Source organism: Nycticebus coucang, chromosome 21 (genome assembly GCF_027406575.1).
Source record: "Nycticebus coucang isolate mNycCou1 chromosome 21, mNycCou1.pri, whole genome shotgun sequence".
Taxonomy (NCBI): Eukaryota; Metazoa; Chordata; class Mammalia; order Primates; family Lorisidae; genus Nycticebus; species Nycticebus coucang.
In genome coordinates, this window is record NC_069800.1 from 22,807,873 (window position 1) to 22,834,967 (window position 27,095).

Here is a 27,095-nt window from a genome sequence, read left to right on the forward strand (position 1 = left end):
TTATTAATTTTTCATATTCAACAAATGTCTAACATTTGTGATGTTCCCCCGCTCTGTTTTATAGTTGTCAACTTCAGTAAATTTAGCAATCATACCATACTTTTTACTATCCATATTCTAAGTGATGTGCCTCACTCTAACCTGTGGTGGTAGTGAAACAGGGCAGATTTTGCCCATGCCATTATTTTCCTAATCCCTAATTCAGAGAACTCATAGGGCACTTGATGATAACTCAGTAACTCAGTAATGTTTACATTTTGTCTTTAACATTTTTTTTTAACACTTTAAAGTCTTCTGAATAGACAACTGTACAACCTCTCATCAAGATTTCTATTTTTGGCACATCTGATTAGTTCTTTGGACCTTGCAGTTGAAATAAATAGGTATCAGTGTGGATGTATAGCAGGGGGTTGGACCTGGAGTTACCGTCTACTTCTTGCACACTGTGAGACATGCTGTGATCATTCTGCCTCTCTGGATCTCAGAGGGCTCATCTGTAACATAAGAATAAGAAATCCTTGGATTAACAAGCTGTGGTATATGTATACCATGGAATACTATTCAGCCATTAAAAAAAATGGAGACTTTACATCTTTCGTATTAACCTGGATGGACGTGGAAGACATTATTCTTAGTAAAGCATCACAAAAATGGAGAAGCATGAATCCTATGTACTCAATCTTGATATGAGGACAATTAATGACAATTAAGGTTATGGGGGGGGAGCAGAAAGAGGGATGGAGGGAGGAGGGTGGGGCCTTAGTGTGTGTCACACTTTATGGGGGCAAGACATGATTGCAAGAGGGACTTTACCTAACAATTGCAATCAGTGTAACTGGCTTATTGTACCCTCAATGAATCCCCAACAATAAAAAAAAAAAAGAAATCCTTCTTTTGCCATTTGCCTTTTCTAGGGTTAGGTATGATAGGAACAAGGAAACAAAATATATCTGTCTGAACACAGATGACTGGATCCTATTAAATCTTGATGTTGTTTTAGAAATCTAAAATCTGCGTATCCGATTACATAAACAGATAATGTTGCCATTCAATTTTCAGTAGGATTTCTTCAATCTCAATGTAGTATCTACTGTGTTCTACCATGTTTTGTTTTCATGAAGATGGTTTCCTGGACTTAAAAAAAAAAAAAAAAAACTCAGTAAATGTCTGTGTACAAGGACTAGCAGAGAAAAGATTTGTGAGAGCCTTATTTTGGGGTTAACTTGGCTGTCAAAGCTGTAGGAGAAGGCTTAAATATAAAATGAGGTATAAAACATGAAGTTATCAAAAGAAGTCAAAAAGAAACTTCCACTTCTAATTAGGATGAAGAAAGTAACAAGAAACTATTGCTTGTACCTCCGACAATGAGAATGAACTGTATAAACAATAGACTCATAAATTAAAAATTATCCAGAGATCTGAATATATGTATGTGTGTGTATTTATATATATATGTGTATGTAGATATATATACACACACATATATATATACAAATATAAACCTAAGTAAACTAAGTTACAGAGAGAGACAAGCCCTTTCTAGGACACAGAAGACTCCTGACTGCTTTATTCTCTGGCAGAGCAGCACCAGGAGTGAAGCCAACATGGATGGGTATAAGGAAAAACCAGGCAAACTTTTAACAAACTCTTTATGGCCATATGTGAGCTGGTATGACAGATTAAAATCTGAGAAGCTCCAGTCACAGGATGAGTCTTGCACCTACCACTAGTTTTTTCCTATGAAGCCTTCACTAAGTGGCAGTACACCAAAGGCTTGGAGCAAAGCACCGTGATTCATTAAAGTGCATGGGATTTTTCACCAAGTACATGGCAATGGCCAAAAAAAGACTTAAAGGAGAGAAAAAAAGAAAGCTGAAAGACAGCTCTCTGAAACATAGTGGCCTTTTATCAATGCAAGGCAGTTGCAGCAGAAAGCAGGAATAAGGTAAAAGAGATTAAAAGAAACCTTTCCCACCCCCAAGGTATACAGGGCCTTTATCAAGGGCAAGGTAGTGTATTGCCCTTGATAGGGTGCCAGAGTAGCAGGGTAAGGAAATACTCCTTGGCACAGAAGTTGGGGTGGGGGTTTACAAAGAGCAAATAGAACACCTTAGAAACCTAGCAAGCTAATAGTTGAAGCATAAACAAAGAGAAATCTTACATAGTTAGAAAGTTGGTTGCTGGACTGTAAGAATAGAGAAGTCTAGACTCTCACCAAGACTCAGATCCCAAGCCTTAATTAAGGTAAATTCCCGATTAAGACTTCAATCAGGAGCAAAGAGTGAACCAAATCTGAGCCACAAAGCTCAGAACTAACTCAGCTACTCCTAACCTGGAGTAAGGGTTGTACTATTTTCTTAGAGCAAATTTTATTTATATTATTTATATTCTTTTACATACAATGTCTGTCATACAATAAATATTATGAGTCCTCTGATAAAAGCTGGGAAATGTGATTCATAATTAAGAGAAAAAGTAGTCAGTAGAAACTTACAGATAACTCAGATGTTGGAATTAGCCGAGAATGATAACAAAATAATTTAATTTTAACTGTTTTAAAAAATAAATAATATAACTGAAAAAGACAATATCAGAAATAAATAATTTATTTGATGAGCTTAACAGGAGACCGGGATGGAAAATATGATTAGTGAATCAATAGAAATTACCCATACTTAAGCAAAAAAAGAAATTAATTAATTTATTTGTTTATTTATTTTGAGACAGACTCTCACCCTGTTGCCCTGGCTAGAGTGTCGTGGTGTCTTCATAGCTCATAGCAACTTCAAACTCTAGGCCCCAAGCAATTTTCCTGCCTCAGCCTTCCTAGTAGCTGGGACTAGTTTTTCTACAATGCCTTGATAGTTTTTCTATTTTTAGTGGAAACAGGGTCTCAATCTTTCTCAGGTTAGAGAAGAATAAATTTAAAAAGTGAAGAGACTGTCTGGAACCTGTAGGACTCTGACAAATGGTCTAAAATATGTGCATTGAAATTACAGAGCTGTAAGATTTTTATGTTGTTTGTGAGATAATACGGTAGCATTTGAAGGTAAATTGTGATAAGTTAAGGATGCTTATTTAATAACATTTAAATATAACAAAAAAGTTCTACTTAAAAAATGAGTACCAAATATAAAAGGACTAAAAAATATTTATGCCCACAAATAAGCAGGAAAAACAAAGAACACATGAAACAAATAGAAAACAGATACTAAAAGACTTAATCTTAACCATATCAATAATTACATTAAATGTAAATGAACTGAACACTCCATTTAAAAGGCAGAGATTTTTCAAATTGAATGTAAAACAGAAGACCTAAGTATATGCTGTTTTTAAGAAATGCACATTAAACATAAAGACTCAAAATAGTAAAAGTGTAGAAGAAAATATTTACCATGCAAACATTCAGCATAAAGAGGCTGATATGGCTATATTAGTATCAGATGTAGGAGACATTATGAGGTAAAGCAGGACATTTCCTAATGATAATACCAATTCACCAAAAGGATTTAAAACTTCTAAATGTATATGTATCTAGTAACATAAAGGAAGAAAAAAATAAAGGAATTAAAAGAAGGAATAGACAAAACTGCGAACATAGTTGGAAATCTTAAGTGCCAGTAATAAATAAGAATAACAAAAATTAGTAAGAATATTATTAATATTCAACTTTACTGAAGAGGTATTTATAGAAAACTACACTCAACAAATTGTTCTTTTCAAATTTGAGAAGAATACTTACCAAGAGAAACTGGAAATTATTTCAGATTGAATGATAATGAAAACAATATATTAGAATTTATAGGATGCAATTACAACATCAAAAGGAAAAACATATCTTTAACAGTTTATGGTAGAAAAGAAAGAATAAAATAAATGAGTTAAGACTTTCGAGTAAAGGGACATAAACTTGTTTACTAATGGAGTATTGTTCTTATGAGGCAATCCTAAAGAATTTATTGTAGAATGAGTCTCAGACAAACAGTATTTACAAAGTCATTAATATTACTATTGGTAGAGCATTAAACATACAGTCATTTTTAGAACTAAGATTGAATGAAAGTTAAAAGAGAAAAAATACAGTATGTGTTAATTCTATGACTTAACAATGTATTCATATTATAAGATATTATAAAATAGAACAGAATGGGGTGAGCATATAAACAAAAGTAAAATTTAACTGCTGTGAGAAATTTAAAGACATTATCTTTCATCTTAAGAAGCTTTAAGAAGAATAAATTGTGGTGTCTCATGCTTGTAATTCTTTAAGAGCCTATGGTGGTAGGATGACTTGAGGCCCACAGTTCACCACCAGCCTGAGTAAAATAGCAAGGCCTAGCCTCTACAGAAAATTTAAAAGTAGCTGGGCATGGTGTTCCATGCCTGTAGTGCCAGCTTGAGCCCAGGGCTTCAATGTAGCACTCTAGGCTGAGTGACAGAGTGAAACCCTGTCAAAACAAACAAACAAACAAAAAATCGGCATTAAAATAATCAAAATAAAAGCAATAATATAGAAAAGAAATTTAAAAATAGAGAAAAATCAACAAAGCCAGAAATTGGTTCTTTGAAAAACTAATAAAATTGATTAAAAAAAAATAAATAAATAAAAACCTTAGAAGGAATGATCAGGAAAGAAAGAGAAAAAAATGCAAATTGTCAATATCAAGAATGAAAAGGAATATTAATGCAGGGTCACAGATTCTACAGACATTAAATAGATAACTTTATTCCAGTATACTCATTGATTTGGTTGAAATTTGTAAATTCCATGGAAAAACCACATACATGTTTTGAGAAATTGCATTTATAAGCAAAACCTTCTAGTAAAGAAAGCTTTATGCCCAGGTAGCCTCACTGTTGTGTTATATCTGTCATTTGAGGAAGGAATAATACTAATCTTAAAGACAATTCTTTCAGAAAAAACAAAGCAGAGGTATTATTTTTTAACTCATTTTATGAAGCAAGGGTAATCTCCGTGTTTGACAAAGGCATTACAAGTAAGGAAAACTACAGACTAATATCCTTCATGAATATAGATGCAGTAATGCTTTATAAATTCTTACTATAAAATGAAAAATGCAGCAATATTACCTACACACAAAACAAAGTTTTTCCAAGGACTGCACAGTTGATTTAGCATTCAAAATCCTTGTCAACAAATGCTGCTGAGGCATAAAAGAATGAAGTTGGCCCCTTAACTCATACCACATACAAAAATTAACTCAAAATGGAGCAGGATCCAACATGTAAAAGCTGAAACTCTAAATTTCTTGGGAGGAATCAGGAGTAAATCTTCATGACCTTGGATTAGGCAAGGGTTTCTTAGATAAGACCTCAAAAGCATAAGCAACAAAAGAAAAAAATAAATAGTATGTAATTAAATTAAAAACTTTTATCCTTCAAAGGACACCATCAAGAAAGTGAAAAGACAACCCACAGAATAGGAATAAATATGTGCAAATCATAGAATTGGTAAGGACTTTGTATCAAAATATATGAAGAACTCATACAATGCAGCAATAAGAAAACAAAATCAGCAAGGGATTAGAACAGACTTTTTGCAAAGAAGATAATAGTACACAATAAATACAGAGAAACACCAGCAGTCATAAAGTAAATGCAAATTAAAACCACAATTAAATACCAGTTCACATCCAGCAAGATGGCTCTAGCCAAAAAGATGAAAAATAACAAGTGATGATGAGGATGTGGAGAAGTTGGAACCCTCATATATCACTGCAGGGAATGTAAAAATGGTACAATAGCTTTGAAAAATAGTTTTGTAGTTCTTTAAAATGTAAACATCAAATTACCAGAGACCCAGAATTTCATTTTTAGGTATATACCACCCCAAATTGAATAGATGTGTCTACACAAAAACTTGTGCACAGATGTTCGTAGCGGCATTATTCATAATAGCTAAAAGGAAGAAATAATCCAGCGCCCATCAACTGATGAATAAATAAAATGTGGTGTATTCATACAATGGAGTATTATTCAGCTATTTTTTTGTTTGTTTGTTTGCTTTTGGAGACGGAGTTTCACTTGGTCACCCTTTGTAGAGTGCTGTGGCATCTTAGCTCACAGCAACCTCAAACACTTGGATTCAAGTGATCTTGTTGCCTCATCTTCCTGAGTAGCTGGAACTACAGGCACCCACTGTAATGCCCTGCTATGTTTTTAGAGATTGGGTCTCACTCTGGCTCAGGTTGGTCTTGAACCTGTGAGCTCAGGCAGTGCACCTGCCTCGGCCTTCCAAGTGCTGGGATTACAGGCATGAGCCACCATGCCTGGCTATTCAGCTATTAAAATCAAGAAAGGAATGTGTGCTATAGTCTGGGTGAACCTTGAAAACATTATACCAAGTGAAAGAAGCCAGACTAAAAATAAAAAGGCCACATATTGTATGATTTCATTTATATGAAATATCCAAAATAGCAAAATCTATAGAGACAGACTATAGATTCATGGTTTCCAGGGGATGAGAGGATTGGGAATAGACAGCAAGTGCTGGTGGGTGTAGGGTTTCTTTTTGAGGTGATGAAAATGTTTTGGAACTAGAAAGTTATTGCAAGTTTACTGAAAGCCACTGAATTGAACATTTACATAAAGGATGAGTTTTATGATATGTGAATTGTATCTCAATAAAGCTGTTGAAAATATTGATTACAAAATGAAGGAGAAAACAATATGTTCTTCTTGATATCATATGATCATCTCAACTGGCATTAATGCTAAAAATCTTCAAAATATCAGTAATTTGAGAAAACTTCTTCACTATGATACATGGTGTTATCTATTAAAAACCTACAGCTATAAAATAATACTAATCAGTGAAACAGCAAACCACTTTCTAATGGTGGGAACAGGCAAAAGGAACTCATCACTTCTATTCACTATTTTACCAGAATGTCTAACCAGTACAAGAAACCAAGTAAAAGAAATAAAAGATAAAAGTTGGACAAGAAATAGTAAAACTGTAGTTATTTTTAGTTGACATGGAATGAATCTAATAAATAATGTGCAAGACCTGTCCCCTGACAACTTGCTGAGAGATATAAAACAAATAAGTATGTCATGTTTCTGGGTTGGAAAACCCAGTATAATCTAAGATAGCCATTCCTTCCAAATCAGCCATAGAGTCAAAGCAATCCCAATCAAAATTAATAGGCTGGTTTTTAATTTATATGGAAATTCAGAGGACATAGAATTGTAAACATCAACTTCAAAAAAGAGAAATGTTAGAGGGCTTACATAATCAGACTTTGAGACTGACCAGAAAGCTACTGTAATCAAAGCGGTGTTCCTTGACCTAAGCTCAGTGTCAGAAGCTCTGAGATCATCAGAAATACCATGTCATTCTGCAATTTCACAGCATTCTAAGGGAAGGGAATCAATCACCTGATATGTTGATGCAGCAGAGTTCACCAGACACTGCAGAAATTATTAAAACATTCCAGAAATACAGATGGAGGCTTGTCTCAAGAAGACAATGTGGGTATCCAAAAGTATCACTGGCAGTATAGATGCTCTTTGTTATCAGATGAAATAATTGTCTTTCTAATAAAGACTTCCCAAAGGAGAAATTATACATTTATAACTTTAATAAAATATTCTTTTAAAAAACTAAAGAAAAAATATAGATGGACACTCCTAATGGGTGTGTTTTGGAATGCTTCTTCACAAGCTTACCTAATTTTTGTACTTTAAACTTAAGTATACATTTTTAAATTTTGGCCTCTTAATTAACTCCCGATTATTAAGTATTACAGTGTTGAATTTGTAAAAGCACACAATGTCTAGCAACCCTCATAGATATCCCATAATTTCACTTTTCTGTCAGTCTGTTTAGGGATGGAAAGAATTTATCAGGCAAAATTGCTGCTTTACAGAAGTAATGGATTTGAAATTGAACAAGGAGGGCGTGAGGTGGGATCTCACCTAACATGCGCACTGTGAGGGTGTAGACGTGAGGCGGGATCTCACCTAACATGCGCACTGTGAGGGTGTAGACGTGAAGCGGGATCTCACCTAATATGCGCACTGTGAGGCTGTAGACGTGAGGCAGGATCTCAACTAATATGCACACTGTGAGGGTGTAGACGTGAGGCGGGATCTCACCTAATATGCACACTGTGAGGCTGTAGACGTGAGGCGGGATCTCATATATGCACACTGTGAGGGTGTAGAACACACCCCCTGGGTGAGGGGCTCTTTTACAAATGGAACTTTACCCTGGAAGTGAGAACAATGTAACCTAAAAATTTGTACCCTCGTATTAATTTCAAATAAAAAATAAATGAAAAATGATTAGTGAAATAATGATACCATTATTTGTTCTTAATTCTCTAACTTTTAAAAAAATTCACAAGACTGACTTAAAAAGTATATCTGGCTCAGAAGGATAATAATATAACCAAGGTAAAACAGATGACTTTGTGGTATTAAGACAAGAGAAATAATGCAAAAGATTTATATTCACAAAAAATGTTAAAGAGTGTAAGTGGAAAGAAAATTAAGAAATCAAAATGGATGTAAGATAGGAGTAAATGTTTGACTAAATCACAATGTATTAAGTTTGAAGGGTGCTAAAAGTTTTTTATTCTTTGATTTATTTTATCATTTTGAATGTAATTATGTGTGAAAAGTTTGGTAATGGTTAACTTTCTCAAACTTAATGTTTGAGAACGTTATAAAATCCTAAGTATTTACCTAAATAAAGCAATTTTCAGAACTTTAATAAGGACTTCCTGTGCCAGAAATAAAGCCTCACAAAGCTGAATAATTTATCTTCCATACCTTTATAAAAACCAAAAACATTATGTTGAGTAAATTAATTTACATAAAAAAGTAAATTTAATGAATTACTCCATTTATGTGAAGTTGAAGAGCTGGCAAAACTAAGCTATGATGATAGAAATTCAAAATGATTGCTTCAAGAAAGGGGCAAGAGGGAATCCTGCTGGGAAATAGAAATGTCCTACGTAGAAATTTTTTATTTAAGATTTGGTTTTATGTGTATAAATATCGTTGAAAGTTATCAACCCTTTTCTTAATATCACCATGCTTTCTTTTTTTTTTTAGACAGTCTAATTATGTCGCCCTCAGTAGAGTTTTGTGGCGTCACAGCTCACAGCAATTCCAACCTCTTGGGCTTAAGCGAGTCTCTTGCCTCAGCCTTTCAAGTAGCTGGGACTACAGGTGCCCGCAACAGCGCCTGGCTATTTTTTTTTTTTTGTTGCAGTTGTCATTGTTGTTTAGCTGGCCGGGGCTGGATTTGAACCCACCGGCCTGGATGTATGTGGCTGGCGCGGTAACCATGTGCTACAGGCCCAGAGCCTCACTATGCTTTCTTGTATATAAATCATACTTCTGCTTTTTTGAAAACATTAAAAAAAATAAAAAAGGTATTAGCGAGACTCTTTAAAGGGTCAGTGTCTTGTCATGATGCACCAAATGAACTTTGGAATGAGTCAGACTTGGATTTCCATTCTGGAGCCCTGCTTTATAAGCTGGGGCATGTTACAACTTTGACCCTTGGTTTCCTCATCTTTCAAATGGGAATACTACTGATGCTTTAATAGCATTCTGAAAATTAATTGAATAATATATGAAGTGCGTGTAATTGATGATACTTTTTTTTGAGACAAAGTCTCAGTCTGTCACTCTGGGTAGAATGCTGTGGTGTCATCATAGCTCATAGCAACCTCAAACTCTTGGGGCTTAAACCATCCTCTTGCCTCAGCCTCTATAGGTACCTGCCATGACATTTGGCTAGTTCTTTTGTTTGTTTGCTTTTTGTTTTTTCTATTTTTGGTACAGATGGCTGGTCTTGGACTTCTGAGATCAAGTGATCCACCCTCCTCCACCTCCAGATGGTTAGGATTACAGTTGTGAGCCACTGCACCCAGCCAGTAGATGCTATTAGTTATGATAGGCAATGGTAGTGTGGTAGTAGTGGCAGAGGAGGAGGTGATGGTGGAAATTGTAGAGAATCTCTTGGGGCATGCCACACAGCTCCATAGGCCCCATAGGCCCCATACACCCTGCAGTTATGCTCCCAAAGGGGCCATTTACATTGACTATGGCAAGTGATTCTGCCTGAATTTTCTTCATGCTGCCCTGGTGGTGATTATGCATTTTGACAAGACATTTATAGATAATGTCTTGTAAATAAAGAAATGATAAACACTTCAGAATTTATAATACATAATACTTTAAAATAACTAAAAGAGTAGAATTAGAATGTTCCCGACATAAAGAAATGATGAAGGCTCATAAACATAAACCAACTGACAAGTGAATTTGGAGATTCCAGAAGAGGGAAAGAAATTGAAGCTAAAATAATAGACTTTACCCCCAGCCCTACAGTTGAAGCCCATATGGTGATAAAGGAGCTCTTTCAAAAAGCTATCTGACTAGAGTTCTACCCAGTGATAGCTTCTTTAGTTAGGTTTTTTATGGGAGGGGGGGAAAAGACATTTCTATTAAACTCACCTAACCCAATAATTAGGAGAGAAAACTGTTGCTTACTAGCTACTGTTAAATTTCTCTTGTGTGATAGAATTGTTTTCAGCCATTAAAAAAAAAACAACCATGAATCCTGTCATTTGCAACGACATGGATGGAACTGGAAGGCGTTATGTTAAGTGAAATAAGCCAGGTACAGAAAGACAAAATTTAGCTTTTTTTTACTCATGTGGGAGCTAAAAATTAAAACAATTGAACTCATAGAGGTAGAGAGTAGAATGTTGGTTACCAGAGGCTGGGAAGGGTAGTAGGGTGGTGGTGGTGGTGCATGGGGATAAAGTAAGGATGGATAATGGGTACAAAAATATAATTAGAATGAATAAGATCTAGATCTGATAGCACATCAGAGTGACTATAAACAACAAAAAGTTATAGTACGTAATACATTAAAATAACTAAAAGAGTGTAATTAGAAGTATCATGTCTGACATAAAGACATGATAAAGGCTTGAGGTGACAGACACTCCAGTTACCTTGATTTGATCATTACACATCTAATGGCAATATCAAAGCATCATATATTCCCCATAAATACATATACCTGTTATGAACTCATAATAATTAAAAATAAAAATAAATTTTTCTTGTGTAAATCTTGACCATAGGCAACCTTTTTGTATTTCACTGAGCACTGGAAAGTGACGTGCCCCTGGGGTGTATTAACCATGAATTTCTTAAAAGAGACTTCAGTTCCACAAAAGTGGCCACTGTCATTTAATCACTGAATGAATGTATTAGACTATATGGATGTATTGGGCTATTATATAGATTTATCAAGAGCCATCTAGATACAAGTTAGCCTTAGTCTAAACCAAATTTTAACTGCTCTTGATTATCTAGTTCTCATATTATCCAACAACCGAAGGTGTCTAATCCCTGGAAGAAAGCCAGATGCCTCAGGACAGTAGTTTAGGCGCCACCCATAAACTGTGTACTGTGTACTAAGAAAATATCCCAGGCAGCTAAATTTGGCAAACACACTTATGAACCACAGGAAAAGTGGCTAATCAGTGATTTTACTTGTACCTCTTAAATTTGCCCAGAATTTCAAATGTAGAATATTGTGTTTCTTTTCCATGCTCTTAGGGCTGCCAGGATGATCCCATTTGGTCTATTCAGAAAGTTCTTTAGACAAACAAGAGAAGATTGCAGAAGATATGAATATGTGAATAACAAACTTTAAGACAGAAGTTTCCTCACCCTTAAGTTAATTTAGAAGAGTAGCTGGTGTTTTTACTTTTGCCTAATTAGTCTTACGCCATCAATTTCTTCTAAATGATTCATTCAACATTGCTCCAAAGCAATAAATAGAATACCCACAAAGAGAGAATTTACTGTGTTGGCAAGAGCATAAATCTTCTCAGAGGAATGAGCCAAATTTATTCAAATAATTTTCATTTTAATCATTGTGTAGTGTTAGATCTTTGCAAAAATAAATGTCTATTACATGGACTTGCAGACTCTCAGTTGAAATGAAGTAAATACTTTTTTTGGTTATAGCAATGTAAAAAGTAATACAAACATTAATTTCTCTATTTCTGCATTGTTACTTAGTTATCAGTCATAGATGTGAACTTTGAAGTGTTACTTATAAACCTTCTAGTCCCAATATTTTAGGCCAATTTATGTGCCTTCTCAGGCAGCCTGCTGTTTGTTCATAGGACATATAACTATGATATAGAAATGGGACAAATATACTTAAAACTGATTAGCCTTATTACCCACAGACAATGAGTAATGACTACATGTAGTATTTTTTTTCTTTTGGTTGGAAATCAATAGACCAGTGATGAAAGGAATCTTTTCTAGTTTTTTTTTTTTTTTAATCTCAAGGCAAAAAAAAAAAGTTTATAATCTTGGCTGTGACATTCTTATTTTGTGCTAACTTCCTAACTTGGAACAAGATTGTAATATTGAGGATCCCTTGTTGATTTTCTATTGCCACAACTTTTATTACATTATTTTATTAAATAAGTGAGTGAACAGAGTCTACTAGGCATGTGTGTAGAGATACTAATGATGACACAGGGCCTAGCTACCCTAGCACATATTAGGCATTTGGTAGATGCCTCTTTTTTTTTTATTAAATCATAGCTGTGTACATCAATATGATCATGGGGCACCATACACTTGGTTCATAGACCATTTGACACATTTTCATCACATTAGTTGACATAGCCCTCCTGGCATTTTCTTAAGTTACTTTGCTAAGACATTTACATTCCACATTTACCAAACCTCACATATACCCTTGTTAAGATGCACCACAGGTGTGATCCTTTCAATCCCCCTCCCTCTACCCACCTCCCCCCTCTCTCCCCACTCTTTCCCCCTTCCCCCTACTCTTAGGTTGTAACTGGGTTATAACTTTCATGTGAAGGTCCTAAATTAGTTTCATAGTAGGGGTTCTGCACGGCCAAGAACACAGTAAGTAAAGCAAGCACACAGCCCACAGAATGGGAGAAGATATTTGCAGGTTATGTCTCCGACAAAGGTTTAATAACCAGAATCCACAGAGAACTCAAACACATTAGCAAGAAAAGAACAAGGAATACCATTGCAGGCTGGGCAAGAGACTTGAAAAGAAACTTCTCTGAAGAAGACAGGTGCGCGGCCTTCAGATATATGAAAAAATGCTCATCATCTTTAATCATCAGAGAAATGCAAATCAAAACTACTTTGAGATATCATCTAACTCCAATGAGACTAGCCTGTATCACAAAATCTCAAGACCAGAGATGTTGGCGTGGATGTGGAGAAAAGGGAACACTTTTGCACTGCTGGTGGGAATGCAAATTAATACATTCCTTTTGGAAAGATATATGGAGAACACTTAGAGATCTAAAAATAGAGCTGCCATTCGGTCCTGCAATTCCTCTACTGGGCATATATCCAGGAGACCAAAAACCACATCATAACAAAGATATTTGTACCAGAATGTTTATTGCAGCCCTATTCATAATTGCTAAGTCATGGAAAAAACCCAAGTGCCCATTGATCCATGAATGGATTAATAAATTGTGGTATATGTACATCATGGAATACTATGCAGCCTTGAAGAAAGATGGAGACTTTACCTCTTTCATGTTTACATGGATGGAGCTGGAACATATTCTTCTCAGTAAAGTGTCTGGAGAATGGAAGAAAAAGTATCCAATGTACTCACCCCTACTATGGTAGATGCCTCTTAAAGAGTGGCTGCATGTTGACCTTCACCATAGAAGTTTGAGTCAAGATGGTTGTTTAGACCCAACATTTTGTACCCACTACCCTTCCTTTCCAGTAACTACCAGTTTGAGATCAGAAGCTGGATTCATCAAATCGGCTTTTTAAAAAAAGATTAAAATTTACATAAAACACAAATTTGACATAAAATTTTATACATGATTTAAAAGTATGTTTTTATTTTTTTTTTCTCCTTATTTCTTTTCTCCTGTAGGAACAGAAAATGTGACAACACTGGGTCTTACTTTCCATATGGCAGTGATGGTTGGAACCAAACAGTAACCGCCCTGCCACCCTGTCTGGTGAGCCTGGTCACTATGTCAGGCCTATACCTGGACGGCTTCTCAGGCATTAGAGACTAGCCTGTGTTGTAGGTTTTGAACCCTAAACCAAGTCTTCTGGAATACATTTTCATTTCAGTACTATTCCTTCAAATAATGTAGTTTCTGTCTTTTTAAAAATCTTCATTTTAGAATGTTCATTCTGTTTAATCTTTTGGATTAAAATTCTTTTATGATAGTTATAATGTATTACTTTTATGTTCTGTAAGTAAAGCAATACTATAAATTGGTGAAAACTTAACATTTCAATGTTAACTAATTGAGACATTTGGCTACAGTTGAGCTATTCCCTCTATTTACATTCCTTTCCAATACTTCTGGATGCAATAAGTGGTAGGTACTGATAATTTACTTTTATGCTCTTGAGCTGTCATCACTGTACCGTGCATGTTTGGACTGCACTGTGTGCTGCAGTGATGAAACAGTAAAAAGAAATTTAATGTAGATGAGGGTTGTATTAACACTTTGCTATTGGGAGATGTTCAGAGTACTTGGAAATAGCTTTTTCTTCACTAGAAATAGAAAATTAATGTTATTTTAAATGTGCTTCTTATAACAAATGAGAAATGCGGTAGTTCCCTAATTTCTTCCATTGATGGCTCTTGTGGACATTATGGTAAAATTTTGAACAGCTGATAGCCTACTAACCTCACTGCTCCATTAAAAATGTTTATGATGTGTATTTTTAGGATAAAAATGAAAGATCTTGGCAAAACAACCTCTTAATGGGCAGTTAGTAATAAGCTCCACTAGCCCTTGAAAAACACATCCCAAATACCTACATATTTCAAGTTCAAATTCCAACACATCCCATGGTCAGACAGAAAGGCCTGGTCTTACAATGATGACCTCTGAGCTATGACAAGTTCCTAAATCAAGCAATTATGTTTTTCTTTGATAGGCCATGTTTGGAGAAAAATGTAACTTGTAATATTTTCACCACAAAAATGCATTTATTCTTGCCTCGATTTAACCAGATTAGAGTTGATCAGGGATTTATTACAGTAGTGACTGACTAGGAAGGAAGCTCTAATGACTTGGCTTTCGGATTTTTAGCTGTTAAAAAATTTTAATTTACTTAGAAGTAGAAATTTGGTAAAACACACTATCTCATTTAAAATAAATTCTTTATTAAACAAATAGTGTTGGGTCCTTCTATATTCAGGTACTTTTCTGAGGACATAACAGTGAACAAAGCAGATAAGAATCCCTGAACTTACTGGCTTACATATGAGTGGGGGAAATAAGGATAAGTAAGACATATACTATGTTTGTGATAAGTGCTAAAAAGAAAAGGACATGAAGCTGGGGTGTGAGGATTAGGAAATATAGAGGTTCCAGTGTTAGGTAGGTCTCACTAGGAAGGGGTTATCCCAGTCAAGTCTTATAAGACTTACGAGAGCAAGGCAAGAATATGCCAGGCACAGGGTACAGCAGGGGCTGTCAAGTAGGAGTGTGCCTCGGGGGTTGAGGGTCAGAGCAAGTAGTGGAGGACCAGATAAATCATGTAGTTTCTTATAGGTCATTGTCAGCATTTTGGCTTTTCCTCTGAAATAGGAGCCATGGGAGGGTAATGAGCAGAGGAGTGACATAACCTGACTTACATTTTAATAAGTGACTCCAGCTATGAAAAGGAGGCAGGGTGAAAGGTTGTTGCCACAGACATGAGTTTTTAGGACTTGGATTAAAGCATAAGCCACATAGGTGGTAAGAAGCTGTTGGCTTCAGTGTATGTTTTAAGAGAAAGCCAACAGAATTTGCTGATGGATTGGGAGAGATATAAGGGAAATAGAAAAGGCAATGATGAATGAGTGCCATGATTCTGGCCTAAAGAGAGAATGGTGTTGGCAATTTACTGGGCGGAGGGAGAAGGTGAGGAAGACTCGAGAGGAAGTAGCAGGAGCTCCAGTTGGGGCATATTAATTCTGAGGTACCTGTTAGGCATCGAATGGGAATGTCCAGGAGGTAGTTGCATGTATGTGTCTAGAGTTTAGGGGAGAAGATGAAGCTGGAGGTATGTATTTTGCAATCTCAGCATATAAATATTCTTTTAAAGCTCTGAGACAGCGTATGGTCACCAAGGAAGTGAGCACAAACAGGAAGGAACTTACCCAACCCAGTTATAAGTTGGGGAAGCAGCCAAGGAAACTCAGAAATTATGATCATAGAGGTCAGAGGAGAACCAGGTGAGTATTTTGTCCTAAAAGCTGAGGGGAAAGGAAATGCATCAAGGAGAAGCTTCCAATCTGCTTTATGAGATGCTGCTGCTGGGCCTCTGGAAATGAGGTCTGAGGGATGGGATGTAGCATTGGAAGTCATTGTTTATCTGGACAACAGGGTTTTTATGTTTTTTATTTTTTAAACTTCATTCAGATTAATATGAAGTATCAGTTTTTAGGTAACATTGTTCTCACTTCCAGGGTGAAGTTCCATTTGTAGAAGAGCCCCTCACCCAGGGCACGTGTTATACACCCTCACAATGTGCACATTAGGTGAGATTCCCACCTCACACCCTCCCTTCCAGGGGTTTCAGTGGAGTGGTCAAGGCAAAAATCTGATCGTAGAGGGTTTCAAGAAGGAATGGAAGGAAAACATTTGAGGTAGTAAGTATAGAGAACTTTTGAAAAGAAATTTCCTGTAAATGAAAATAAAGAAATGGAGTGGTAATTGGAGGACAGGTTGAGTCTAGAGAGTTATTATTCTTACCTTGATTTCCAGTGCAACCAGAAGCTTCATTTTATGTCTAAAACATTTCGTAGATACTTTCCCTCAACATGAGTAGAAGAGAAGTGGTCTAACTATTGAGTCCTGGGACCCTTCAACCTTTAGTGGTTGGGGAGGTCAGGAAGAACCAGCAAGGGTTTGGAGCAGAATGAAAGAAAGTTTCATCTTTGTAGTAGTCTTGGGCACAGCTGGCATGATGTGAAAGCGTTCCTTGACATTTGAGATGAACTGCTATAAACAGTCACCCAGGTTTCTTGGTGGCAGGATGTCTGACCCTTTCTGTGCTTACATGCGTATCTGTCTAAGAAGTGTGAGGTGAGATGGAGCAGTAAGTTCGAAGGGTTTGCCTGCCATTTGCCTTTTTTTTTTTTTTTTTTTTTAATTAAAGAGCTCCACCCAGGACTCAGCAGAAATCAGCTTGGGAAATGCTGCTATCCAGACCTCACTGCCTTTACAATTCTTTGGCCTTGCACAGGTCAGACGAATAAGAAGTGGAGAAACATATGACAAGGAGAACTTTCTTCAAAGAGTTTGTTGGTGTTTTTTATTTTTACCCTTCCCAAATTCCTCACTGACAGATCAGCTGATATTCTCAGGAAATAGTCCATTACAAAAATGCAGTAGTTTCACATTTTATGATAGTTTAAACATTAGCCTTTCATTTCTTTTCAAATACAAGATGCTCTTTTCAAGCCATGAAGTTCATGTTATCTGGCAGCTTACCAGTCAGAAGACTGTAACTGACATTTTGGATTTTCATCTAGTACAAATCACTGGATATTGAAAACTCCCTACCAATTTCTCTGTGAAGAGAAAACTGGGCTGTTTTTACCAAGGAAATGATGGCCCAGAGCCTTCCCTTACAGACCCAAATGGCAACCCTCAGCAGTAAGACTATGAAGAATGTCAGAATCAGAAAGAATCCTGCATATCATTGAACTGGTGAATTTTTCATTTTTACCTACAAGGATGCTGAAACCCAGAAAGCTAGTAACTTCCAAACCAAATCTCTGAGACCCAGAATCATCCTGAAATTTGTTGTTCAGATTTGTGTCAGTAACTTTTCTGAGTAAGCCCATTTCACCTGAAAAACTGCTTTGTCATAAACCTCTTGCTGTGAAAGGGATATCTTGTAACAGAGCTAGATTTAGAATCTTCTTCATGGTCAGGTTTTGTGGGAGTAAAGAGTCTTAAATTTGGAGTCCAGAGGCTTTCATTCACGTCTCAGTTTTTCCACTTTCTCTCTGACCATAAGCAAACCACATAACCATTCTAAGTCTTGCTTTTTTTTCACCCGTCTAAAATAGGTATAGTATATGTGTTCTACCCTCCAGGGTATTTTGAGATGTCATGGGTGCAAAAGCACTATGGAAGGTGAAGAATTATGCAAATATAGGAACTTATTATTAAGATTTCACAAGGAACTAGTTTCTGCATCCTACAAAGACATAATTGTATCCAGAGCAGAATCAATGTTTGTTACATCACCTGCAGCAAAGGGGAATATTCAGGACAGATCTCAAGTGAGTGCTGAGATAATAGGTACTGCTGGGCCTGTAGTATTTATGTGGGAGTTTTCATGGGACTTTAAGCTAAAAATAGGAGGGAACTCTCATCGGATGTTGCCTCTAACTGAAGTGTGGTGTCAGTAGGCATGGGTAAAAAAAGGAACAAAAGTGGCTCTGAGACTGGAATGGCTGGAACACTATGCCGCTCTTGTCAGACAGCATTTTAATCTAATTTTAAGGCTCTTTTGACATAATATTCACATGTGAGAACAATAGAACTTTTTGCCCTTTATGTAGACCTGTTTCAGTGCTAACAATGAAATTGACACTAATGCCATCTTGATGTTTTGTCTATTTGCTAGTGAATTTTTTATGGCTTCAAGGGGTGACATATAGTGGAATGACTAACACATGGCATTAATTCCTCATTCCACCGATATTTCTGATTTGTTAGATTGATCTTGGGAATTATTTCATCTTTAAGTTTCCCTGGGCTATTTATTATCTTTAATTTAAGATAGTGAAAAAATAGAAGCAAATGCTTGTGTTTTGATTCATTAAAGTATATACACAAGCTAAATGAAGCCAGTCTCAAAGAATGTCAGAGCTCTGAGAGGACGCTCTGAGGATTGTCTCAGCCGGAGTCCTTGTGATCCTCTGAAGATTGTCTCAGCCAAAGTCCTCGTTTTGCATTGTCCAGTATCACACAGGTGTAGGAAGTGAGCACCCGTATCTTTTCACTTGTAGTAATAGGTTTTTATTTTATAAAATATACACATTATTCTGGACTATTAAGAAGGTTCATGTGAAACTGTTAGCTAGTTGAGTACATCTGCTTTCAGGATGAGGTGTGAAGACCAAATTCTTATGTTTATAGCAGTTAAACACATTCCAAGATTTAATGCCGCACACAAAGAATGCTTAGAATATACTTATTCACAAGTTGTATCTCCTTAAAAGACAGCTCTTAAAAGCAATGGGCAGGGAACTTCTGGGAAGAGGATGGCGGGTGACAGTGTCTTCTGATTCAGCTCGTTAAGAGGGGGGTGAGTGTTGGGGAAAAGCTCACAATAGAAACACCACAATAAAAAGCAACTTCCCCAGCCCTTCTTTCTTGAATTGGTCATTTAAGGTCTATCATGTTTGTGCCAGTAAAAGAAAGCTGAACGTGACTATTACCGTGTCAGGTAAGAATTCACCGTGCAAGGATATAAGTTGTGCTTAGCTCACAGTATGGTCTCATAGTGCCAAGTTTACATTGCCCACGAGCATAGTGATACGTGTAAATGCAGAGGAGAGGATTAACCTGTAGTTAAATGGGCTTTTATTCTGTAAAAATATGCTTATCATTCCAAATTTTATTAAGAAAGTTCATGTGATACTGTCAGTACATGAAAAAATAGAAGTTTTCTAGGACCCAACAATTTAACATAAGAAGGGAAAATGGTAGTGAAAAAGAATATGTCTGTTCAAAAGCATATTATAATATAAAATCGAGCTTAACACGCTCATGTCTTAGTAAGTTGGAGTCCTGCCTTCCAGAAGGAAAAATGCCCCTACTGACAGGTTTGCCCTAATGTTGTTTTTATTCCTCTTCATGTTCAATTAATTGGAATTGTGTTAATGCAGAATAATACAATAGATATACGGGGCACCCAGCCCCCACCCAACCACCGATCTCTTTCTGGAAGAGGTGAACTGGCATCTAACTGTGTGATCAGTGCACAGCTAATGTCAGGTCATACTACTGCATTTTGTATCAGTCTTGGGAAATATGAACGCTTTCCCCCCAGAGATTTAAGGTTTACAACTTCAAAATCAGCTTAATTATTTAATTTACTCAAATCTCTTCAAAATTTTATAGCCAACTTACAGACTTCAGTCAAGAACTATAAAATAAAAAATTAAGAATTATAAAATGTCTAATTTGCAATTTTCTCTTTTAATCCTCCCAAACCATTTTCTTAAAATTCTTCATTCACTTAACATCCTAAGCTCCTACCACACGCAGCAACCTTTAGGTTCTCAGGAGAAAGCAATGAACAGGCAGACAAAACTCCCTGCCCTTGTGGAGCTTATGTTCCAGAGGGAGAGACAAGCAATAAGATAAATGAGCAAAACAGATGGATGGATGGTGGTGAAGATACATGAAACATTGGAGCAGGGAGGGATAGTGGCGGTGAAAGTCAGGTGGGTGCCCATTGTATACCTTCCTGAGAAGGTAGCTTCTGAGTACAGATCTGGCAGAAGTAACCACACCAGTGTTGGAAAGGCAACTTCCTGCAGCAAGTACAAAACAGGTAATGGCCTTGAGACAGGAATGTGCTGTGTGGTTGAGGAGGGGCAAGGAGGCAAGTGGAGAAGGAGAGGACTGAGCAAAGGGACAAACAGGAAGTTTTTCCACTCAGCACTAATGGAAACCAGAGCTCACGGGGCCTTGTTGCCTTTATATCACTTTCCAGTCTTTATCTGTTAAGGACTGAGTTGTGTCCCCCAAAACTCATATTTGTGCTTTTGTTAATGGTTTTCTAATCATCTCATATGGCTGTATCTGTATTCCCAGCAACATTATTAGAAAGCAATTTTCCAGTATTTTACCACTTTGGTTTTCTCTGTAGCACCCAAGCGTGTTGAGTTGATTGATTTTGAGCCTTAGAAGATGAGTGATATAGCAAGATGGTGTATACAAAGCCTGTGGCGGTTATAAATGCTTGGCAGTTGTGATTTTATCAGTAGCAGCAAACAGTAGCATCAGACATGCTGGCCTAACTTTGTCTTCCACCTTACCTTTTGAGATGCAGCTGGTTTTTCATGAAAATATCTCATTTTTTGAGATATTTTCCATCAGGTTTTCAAATCCTATTTTCCAATTACGGGATATCCAATAATCTATAATAGAGACTGCTGCACAGTATTTTGTGCTGTGGCTGTGTGTTTGAACAATAACATCTAACATTTATTGAGGCATGCTTTCTTTGCATGGAATATCTCATAAAGTCCTTGTTAACCTTGTAAATGCTACTATTATACCCACTTTAGATACAGGGGCCTAACAAATTAAATAAATAGCAGAGGTCATGCAGCCTGTAAGTAGAGGCCTAAAGTGAACGGGATAAAATAACAGCAGCTGTTGTTTTATCAACAACAAATCCCCAAATGGATAGTTGCTTAAACACAATAGCTGTGTGTTACTCATTCACAATAAATCCAAAATTATGGCTTCTAATTGGCAGAAGACTGTCTTCCAATGCTGATACAGGGTCCTAGGCCCCTTTCATCTCATAAGCCTCAAACATCAGAGAAAAAGCATGGAGAGTGGAGCACAGGAAGATCTTCTGCCAGGCCTGTGGTGCATATCACCTTAGTCCACTGGCCTGGTTTCAGTCATCTGGTCACACCTAACTTCAAAAGAGCTGGGAAATGTAGTCTAGCCGCATGTCCAGGAAGAAAAGGAAATAGCCTAGGACCCAGACGCTCTGATTCTACAGCCCATGCTCAGAACCATTCTGCTGTCTCTGTGGATTAACTTCAGAACATACTGTATGCTTCATGCACTTGTTCAGCCACTGGTTGATGACAACACCTCCACTCTGTTTTGAAATGTAATTTTCTTAAGCTGTCCACTTTCAAGTGGTTTTCCACTGTCTTTTGTTCTATTTGTAAATGCCTGCATTGCTCTGTAGTATCATGCTTCAAGCTAGGTTTTTTTTTTTAAAAAGAAAATAAATAAACCCTCAGAATGATGAGACCAGTGAACAAAATATTTCCAAGAGCTTTTTTTGGATTATGTCACTTTAGATTTTGTTTTCCTGATGCTACCAAAGGAGGATTATGACTTGCTTGAGAAAATTTTTCCTTGACTCTCATGGAAGATCTTCATCAGATCTCATAAAAGTGGAAAGTGGTTGTATGTTGAGTAGATAGGCAGAAGATTAAAATAATAACCACTAAATGAAGGTTTGGTGACTTAAAATTAAGTTGTGTGTTTTCCTAGAAACCACACAAGAGCAGTCACTAAGATGGTCTTAAAAGATTTTAAAATGTGCGTATGAATAAATAATAAGAAATCTCAGCAACTACTTAGATCATGATTAGGGTATCAAATAATTATATTTCTATATTTTTCTATCTTTTTTAATTTTTACTTTCTCATTTTGAAATTTGGTTTTGTAAAGAGACACAGCCCAAAGAGTATGGACTGTGAATAGTCAGTTTAATTTACAAGTTGCCAATTCTTCAAGGAGTATTAACCTTAAGAATCTATCTGCACTCTCAGGAAATCAGCAAAAGCACACTGGAATACAACCTACATGGCCATTGGATTCCATTGGTGTGGAGCTGTTCACGTCAGAGAAATCTAATGCTTCATCTTTATTCTAACAGCACAATGAATTAGAAAGTGGAAAAAGTTAGCTAATACTTAAAAAAAAGAAAGGATCTTTACTATGACAAACTAATTTGATTGACTTCATATCAAATTGGTCTTGCTAGTTAAAACACTTGAGATGCTTGTGTGTATATGACCATAGCCCTAGAGAGTAAATTTTAGTTATGAGTTCACTCAGGAAGCATTTCCAGAGTGTGCTTCTGTGTCAAGCAGTGACAGGCGCAGGGAGTACTGAGATGTGTGTAAGACAAGCTCTGGCCTCCAACTAATTATTGATTACAGAGATCTGAAAACTCAAACAAAACCAAGACAGGTATAGCACCAAATGAGAAATGCTCAGATGAGTGCTAGAGAAGCTAGAAGGGAAGCTTCTAGGATGAGTTGGGGACCTGGTCAAGGAAGTCTTTCCTTGAGAAAGAGGAAGGAAAGGATATTAGAGACATGGAATCACACAGGGAGATGTGAGTGGGGCGTGTGGCAAGGAGTGGATGACCCCAAATGGATGTCTGCTGCTTTTTCATATGATTTTCACATGTTTATTTTTCATGAGTTCCAAATACCAACAAAAGTACATTGTAAAGGTACATTGTTAAGCAGTGATTTTCAACCAGTGTTCCTTGGTACACTGGTGTGCCGTGAAGGGATCTTAGGTATACAGCAAAAATTTTTAAAGATCATTGATTAAATTGTTTTTGAAAGAAGCTCAAAGCGCAGTAAGTATATTCTTCTTTCTGCTCTTTTTCTTGACCATAATTTGAGTGCACTGTGGAAGTTTAACTATAGGTTCAAGGGTCCTGTGAGATAAAAAAGGCTGAAAAACACTGCCCTAGTGTCTACACAGCCCTTAGATACTCAATATAAAATACTTTATTGCTTTTATTTTTTTGTAGAGACAAGAGTCTCACTTTATGGCCCTCGGTAGAGTGCCGTGGCCTCACACAGCTCACAGCAACCTCCAGTTCCTGGGCTTAAGGGATTCTCTTGCCTCAGCCTCCCAAGTAGCTGGGACTACAGGTGCCTGCCACAACGCCCGGGAATTTTTTGGTTGCAGTTTGGCCGGGGCTGGGTTTGAACCCACCACCCTCAGTATATCGGACCGGCGCCCTACGGACTGAGCCACAGGTGCCGCCCACCTTATTGCTTTTTTTAAATGCTGACATTCAAGTTTGTTGTAGAAAGTTGTCTGTTTTTAGGCTCACGAGAAAACCCCACTTCTCAAAAAGAATTTTGGAGAGAAATACTCTTATGCACATAAAAGATTTTCATAAACAATCCCCACCCTTTAAATGCTTTCATGCCCCCATTGAAATCTCCAAAGGAAACTTTAAATACATCTTGGCTCAAACTTTTTCAAACCAAGGTCACTTTTCTTTAATTTCTGAGGAGTCAGAAGATGGATGTAACTGGTGAAGTATTGGCAGTCTCATTCCAGTGATTCTCTCTTACATCATGTTAATGAATTACTAAAAGAATAAAAGTGGCTCCATCAACACTGAGCCCTGGGAAGTGCAGGATTTGAGGTCTTTGTTCTGCTAGGTTAATGAGGCATCACAAGAAACAAAGATCCACAAGTTTCTCTTACTATAGACTTCTTAGGTAGGATATATCATGTAGTAAGGCCCAAAACTGGCCATAAGATGCAGTAATGAGGTCAAATTCCAGCATATCATTCTCAGAGGCGTGAGTCCAAGTGGGATACTTGGATCCCAGCAGGTACCACAGAGATCTACATTGCCCATGTTTCTACTCCAAAGTCAACTGACCTCATCCCTGTACATTACAATTTGCTTCCTGACTTGCAACAGAAAAACAAAGTACCCAGAGAACATTTCCTGTTCTCCAGAACATTCCAAATGTTATGCCGGCTACTCTATTATACAGTTGAAGAGTAGTGCTTACCCTCAAAGTACAAACCAACCAGCTTACCTGTTATTTCATCTGAAACATATGCTTGGTTCATTTTTGCTTACCTAAAAGGATAGCAGTCCTACTGTAGGATTGGCCAACCTATCAACTGCATCTAACAGCCTCATTCTGGGGACTAGAATTCATGTGGTTCAGTATGCTTACTTAGAGAAACAGAATTAAAGAGGATTGCCTGAAGTTTATGCCATCCCTCTGTTCTTCTTAGAAACTCCTGGTATTTATCTGTCTCTGTTTTAAGCCAGGTCATTGAAGAAAGGAATTCCTGGCTGATGTCAGCCTGACCCTTGTGGAATAGAATGAAGTACTTACTGTCTTCCACTTGAGCCTCCAGCTCCAGACTCCATTGAATGATACAACACTGAGACCTACAAAACTCCTTGTTGTATAGCTGATGTCTTTACTCATCTGCTGTAGACAGTGGTCGAACACCTACAGGAGAAATTGCGCCCTGGCCTTGGTGCCAAGAATAGATGTTCTCATCTGAGCAGTGGGTTTGCTGTGATCCTGCATACCACATCCACTACCTAACTGATCCTGCTAGGAGATTTAGAGACCAGGCAGCAGCTTGCCTCCATCCAGCATGGGTACCAAACTCCTTAGCATAGAATTTGTTAACCTCACTTCTGTCTTAATTTTATTTTGTAAACTCTTACATTTCTTAGTAAGAACTCTTACATTTCTTTTGTGTCTCATTTAATCAGTTTATTTAGGTTATTATAAGAATTTTTATAAGCTCCTTAAATTTAAGAGGTATTCCTGAGGTATAAACATGAATTAAGTATTCTTAGTTATTCTGAGTGTTTAGACGACAAAACATGTAAATTATTTGGTAACTGTAATATACTCAATACAGTTGGCAGGAAAGTCATTTCTGTTGTGAATGGGACTATACGTCTACACTGTCAGGGTCTTGGTCATCTCCGCATATGTAGTTGCTAGGACTGTGCTGGGCATGTAGCAGGCACTCAGTACATAGTTGAGGATCTGAACAAACCGGACCTTCTGGTACCTAAAGGTTGCCATCATTACGTCAGAAGCCAAGTGTAGACTTGGCACTTGTGGTGTTTTCTCTGCCCTTGTCAGACATAGGACAGCATTGGCACCTCTGACATTCTCCTGTCTCCCTCTCTGCAGACTCACATTTCAAGACTCCCTCCTGGTGCTGTGGCAGGACAGTCCGTGGCAATCGAAGGTGGGGTTTGCCGCCTGGAGAACCCAGTGAACTGACCCATCAGGCTGAGCATGAAGCCTTCACAACCTGAACTTTGTGGGCTTTTTAACCGAAGTTAGATGTTTTATCTTCCTTGTTTTATAATTCCTATTACAACCTCATGCACCCTTGAGGCACAAGTGCTGCTGTAGTCAGTGCTTAGTGACAAGTGGGCCCAGGCGGGTGAGTAGGACAGTGCACGCCTGGGTGTGCATGTGTGTGTGTGCGAGTGCGTGCTTGCTTCTCCCTTGATGAAATAGGAACTCCTCATTGTGTAACCTAAGACCAGGAATGATTAAATCGTCTTTGCAAAATGTGTGCTTTAACTGTTTACGAGTAAAACCTAAAGTTGCAGGAAACATTTTTATTTCATAAAGACATACCAGCTGTCATCAGTGTAATGTGTCAGAACTGAAGAGTAAATCTACTTGTCTAAATGATTTTGACAGTGGTAGTGCTCCTTTTAATAATAGTAATAAGTAATAAAGTGTTTTTATTTGATAACCAGTTTAAGTGGATCCTGTGGTAACTTAAACTGTTGCTCTCATCCCTCATATGGGGCATTTTTCTTTAACAAAGAATGGTTTCAGTGAAACAATCTAGCAGAGAATTAAGGTCAGAACCTTTTTAAATAATAGTCTGATAAAGTTTGTACTTCTTTCCACAAGCTTTTCTAAGCTTAAATATTGCATAGCTTTGAGCTGTATGTACTGTATTATGAACAAATATGTAAAGAGATCATACAGTAATGCACAGTCCTTAATTGTGTATAATGGAATGTTATTTACAATATAACTGTAAATAAGAAAGCAAAGTTTATGGGAAAATACAATATTATCTTTGTTTCTTGTTTAAATATATTTTTAAGAGAAAGTCACAAAAATAAAAGAAGCATATTACTGGGTATAGTGTGTGACTCCTCTTCACAGACTAATAAATTATCTTTTGAATCCTAGATTGGAGACCTATTTTATATTTTGTTTAGAAGAAGTTACTTCTTCCAGAAATCATACCAGTATCCATCTTACTGCTGATTGTTCACAATTCCATCCAGTACAGTTAGGACAGATGCTGGCAGGATGAAATCTGAACTTAGTTCATGATCAACTGGGCAATATGGAAATCCCCAAAATTATCATTATAATTTTATCAAAATAACAAAGAGAAGGAATAAGAACACTTTGCTTTGAAAAATTGTAGTGGCAGCTGAAAGCTCAACGGTTTCAGTTGATAAATTGCTT

General features: G+C 36.9%; 1 protein-coding gene across 5 annotated transcripts in view; it reads left to right on the forward strand.

Annotated features, from left to right (window-relative positions):
• Positions 1 to 26,808, forward strand: part of TASP1 (taspase 1) — a 393,334-nt gene extending 366,526 nt beyond the window's left edge. For 4 of the 5 annotated variants that reach the window (XM_053574174.1, XM_053574178.1, XM_053574175.1 and 1 more), the window contains one exon: positions 25,779 to 26,808. In XM_053574174.1, the coding sequence (XP_053430149.1) occupies positions 25,779 to 25,871 (93 nt within the window). In that variant the 3' untranslated portion in view covers positions 25,872 to 26,808. Of the gene's footprint in view, positions 1 to 16,519; positions 16,592 to 25,778 lie in introns of all 5 variants that reach the window. The other variant, XM_053574176.1, reaches the window with a different exon arrangement.
• The last annotated feature ends 287 nt before the right edge of the window (positions 26,809 to 27,095 follow it).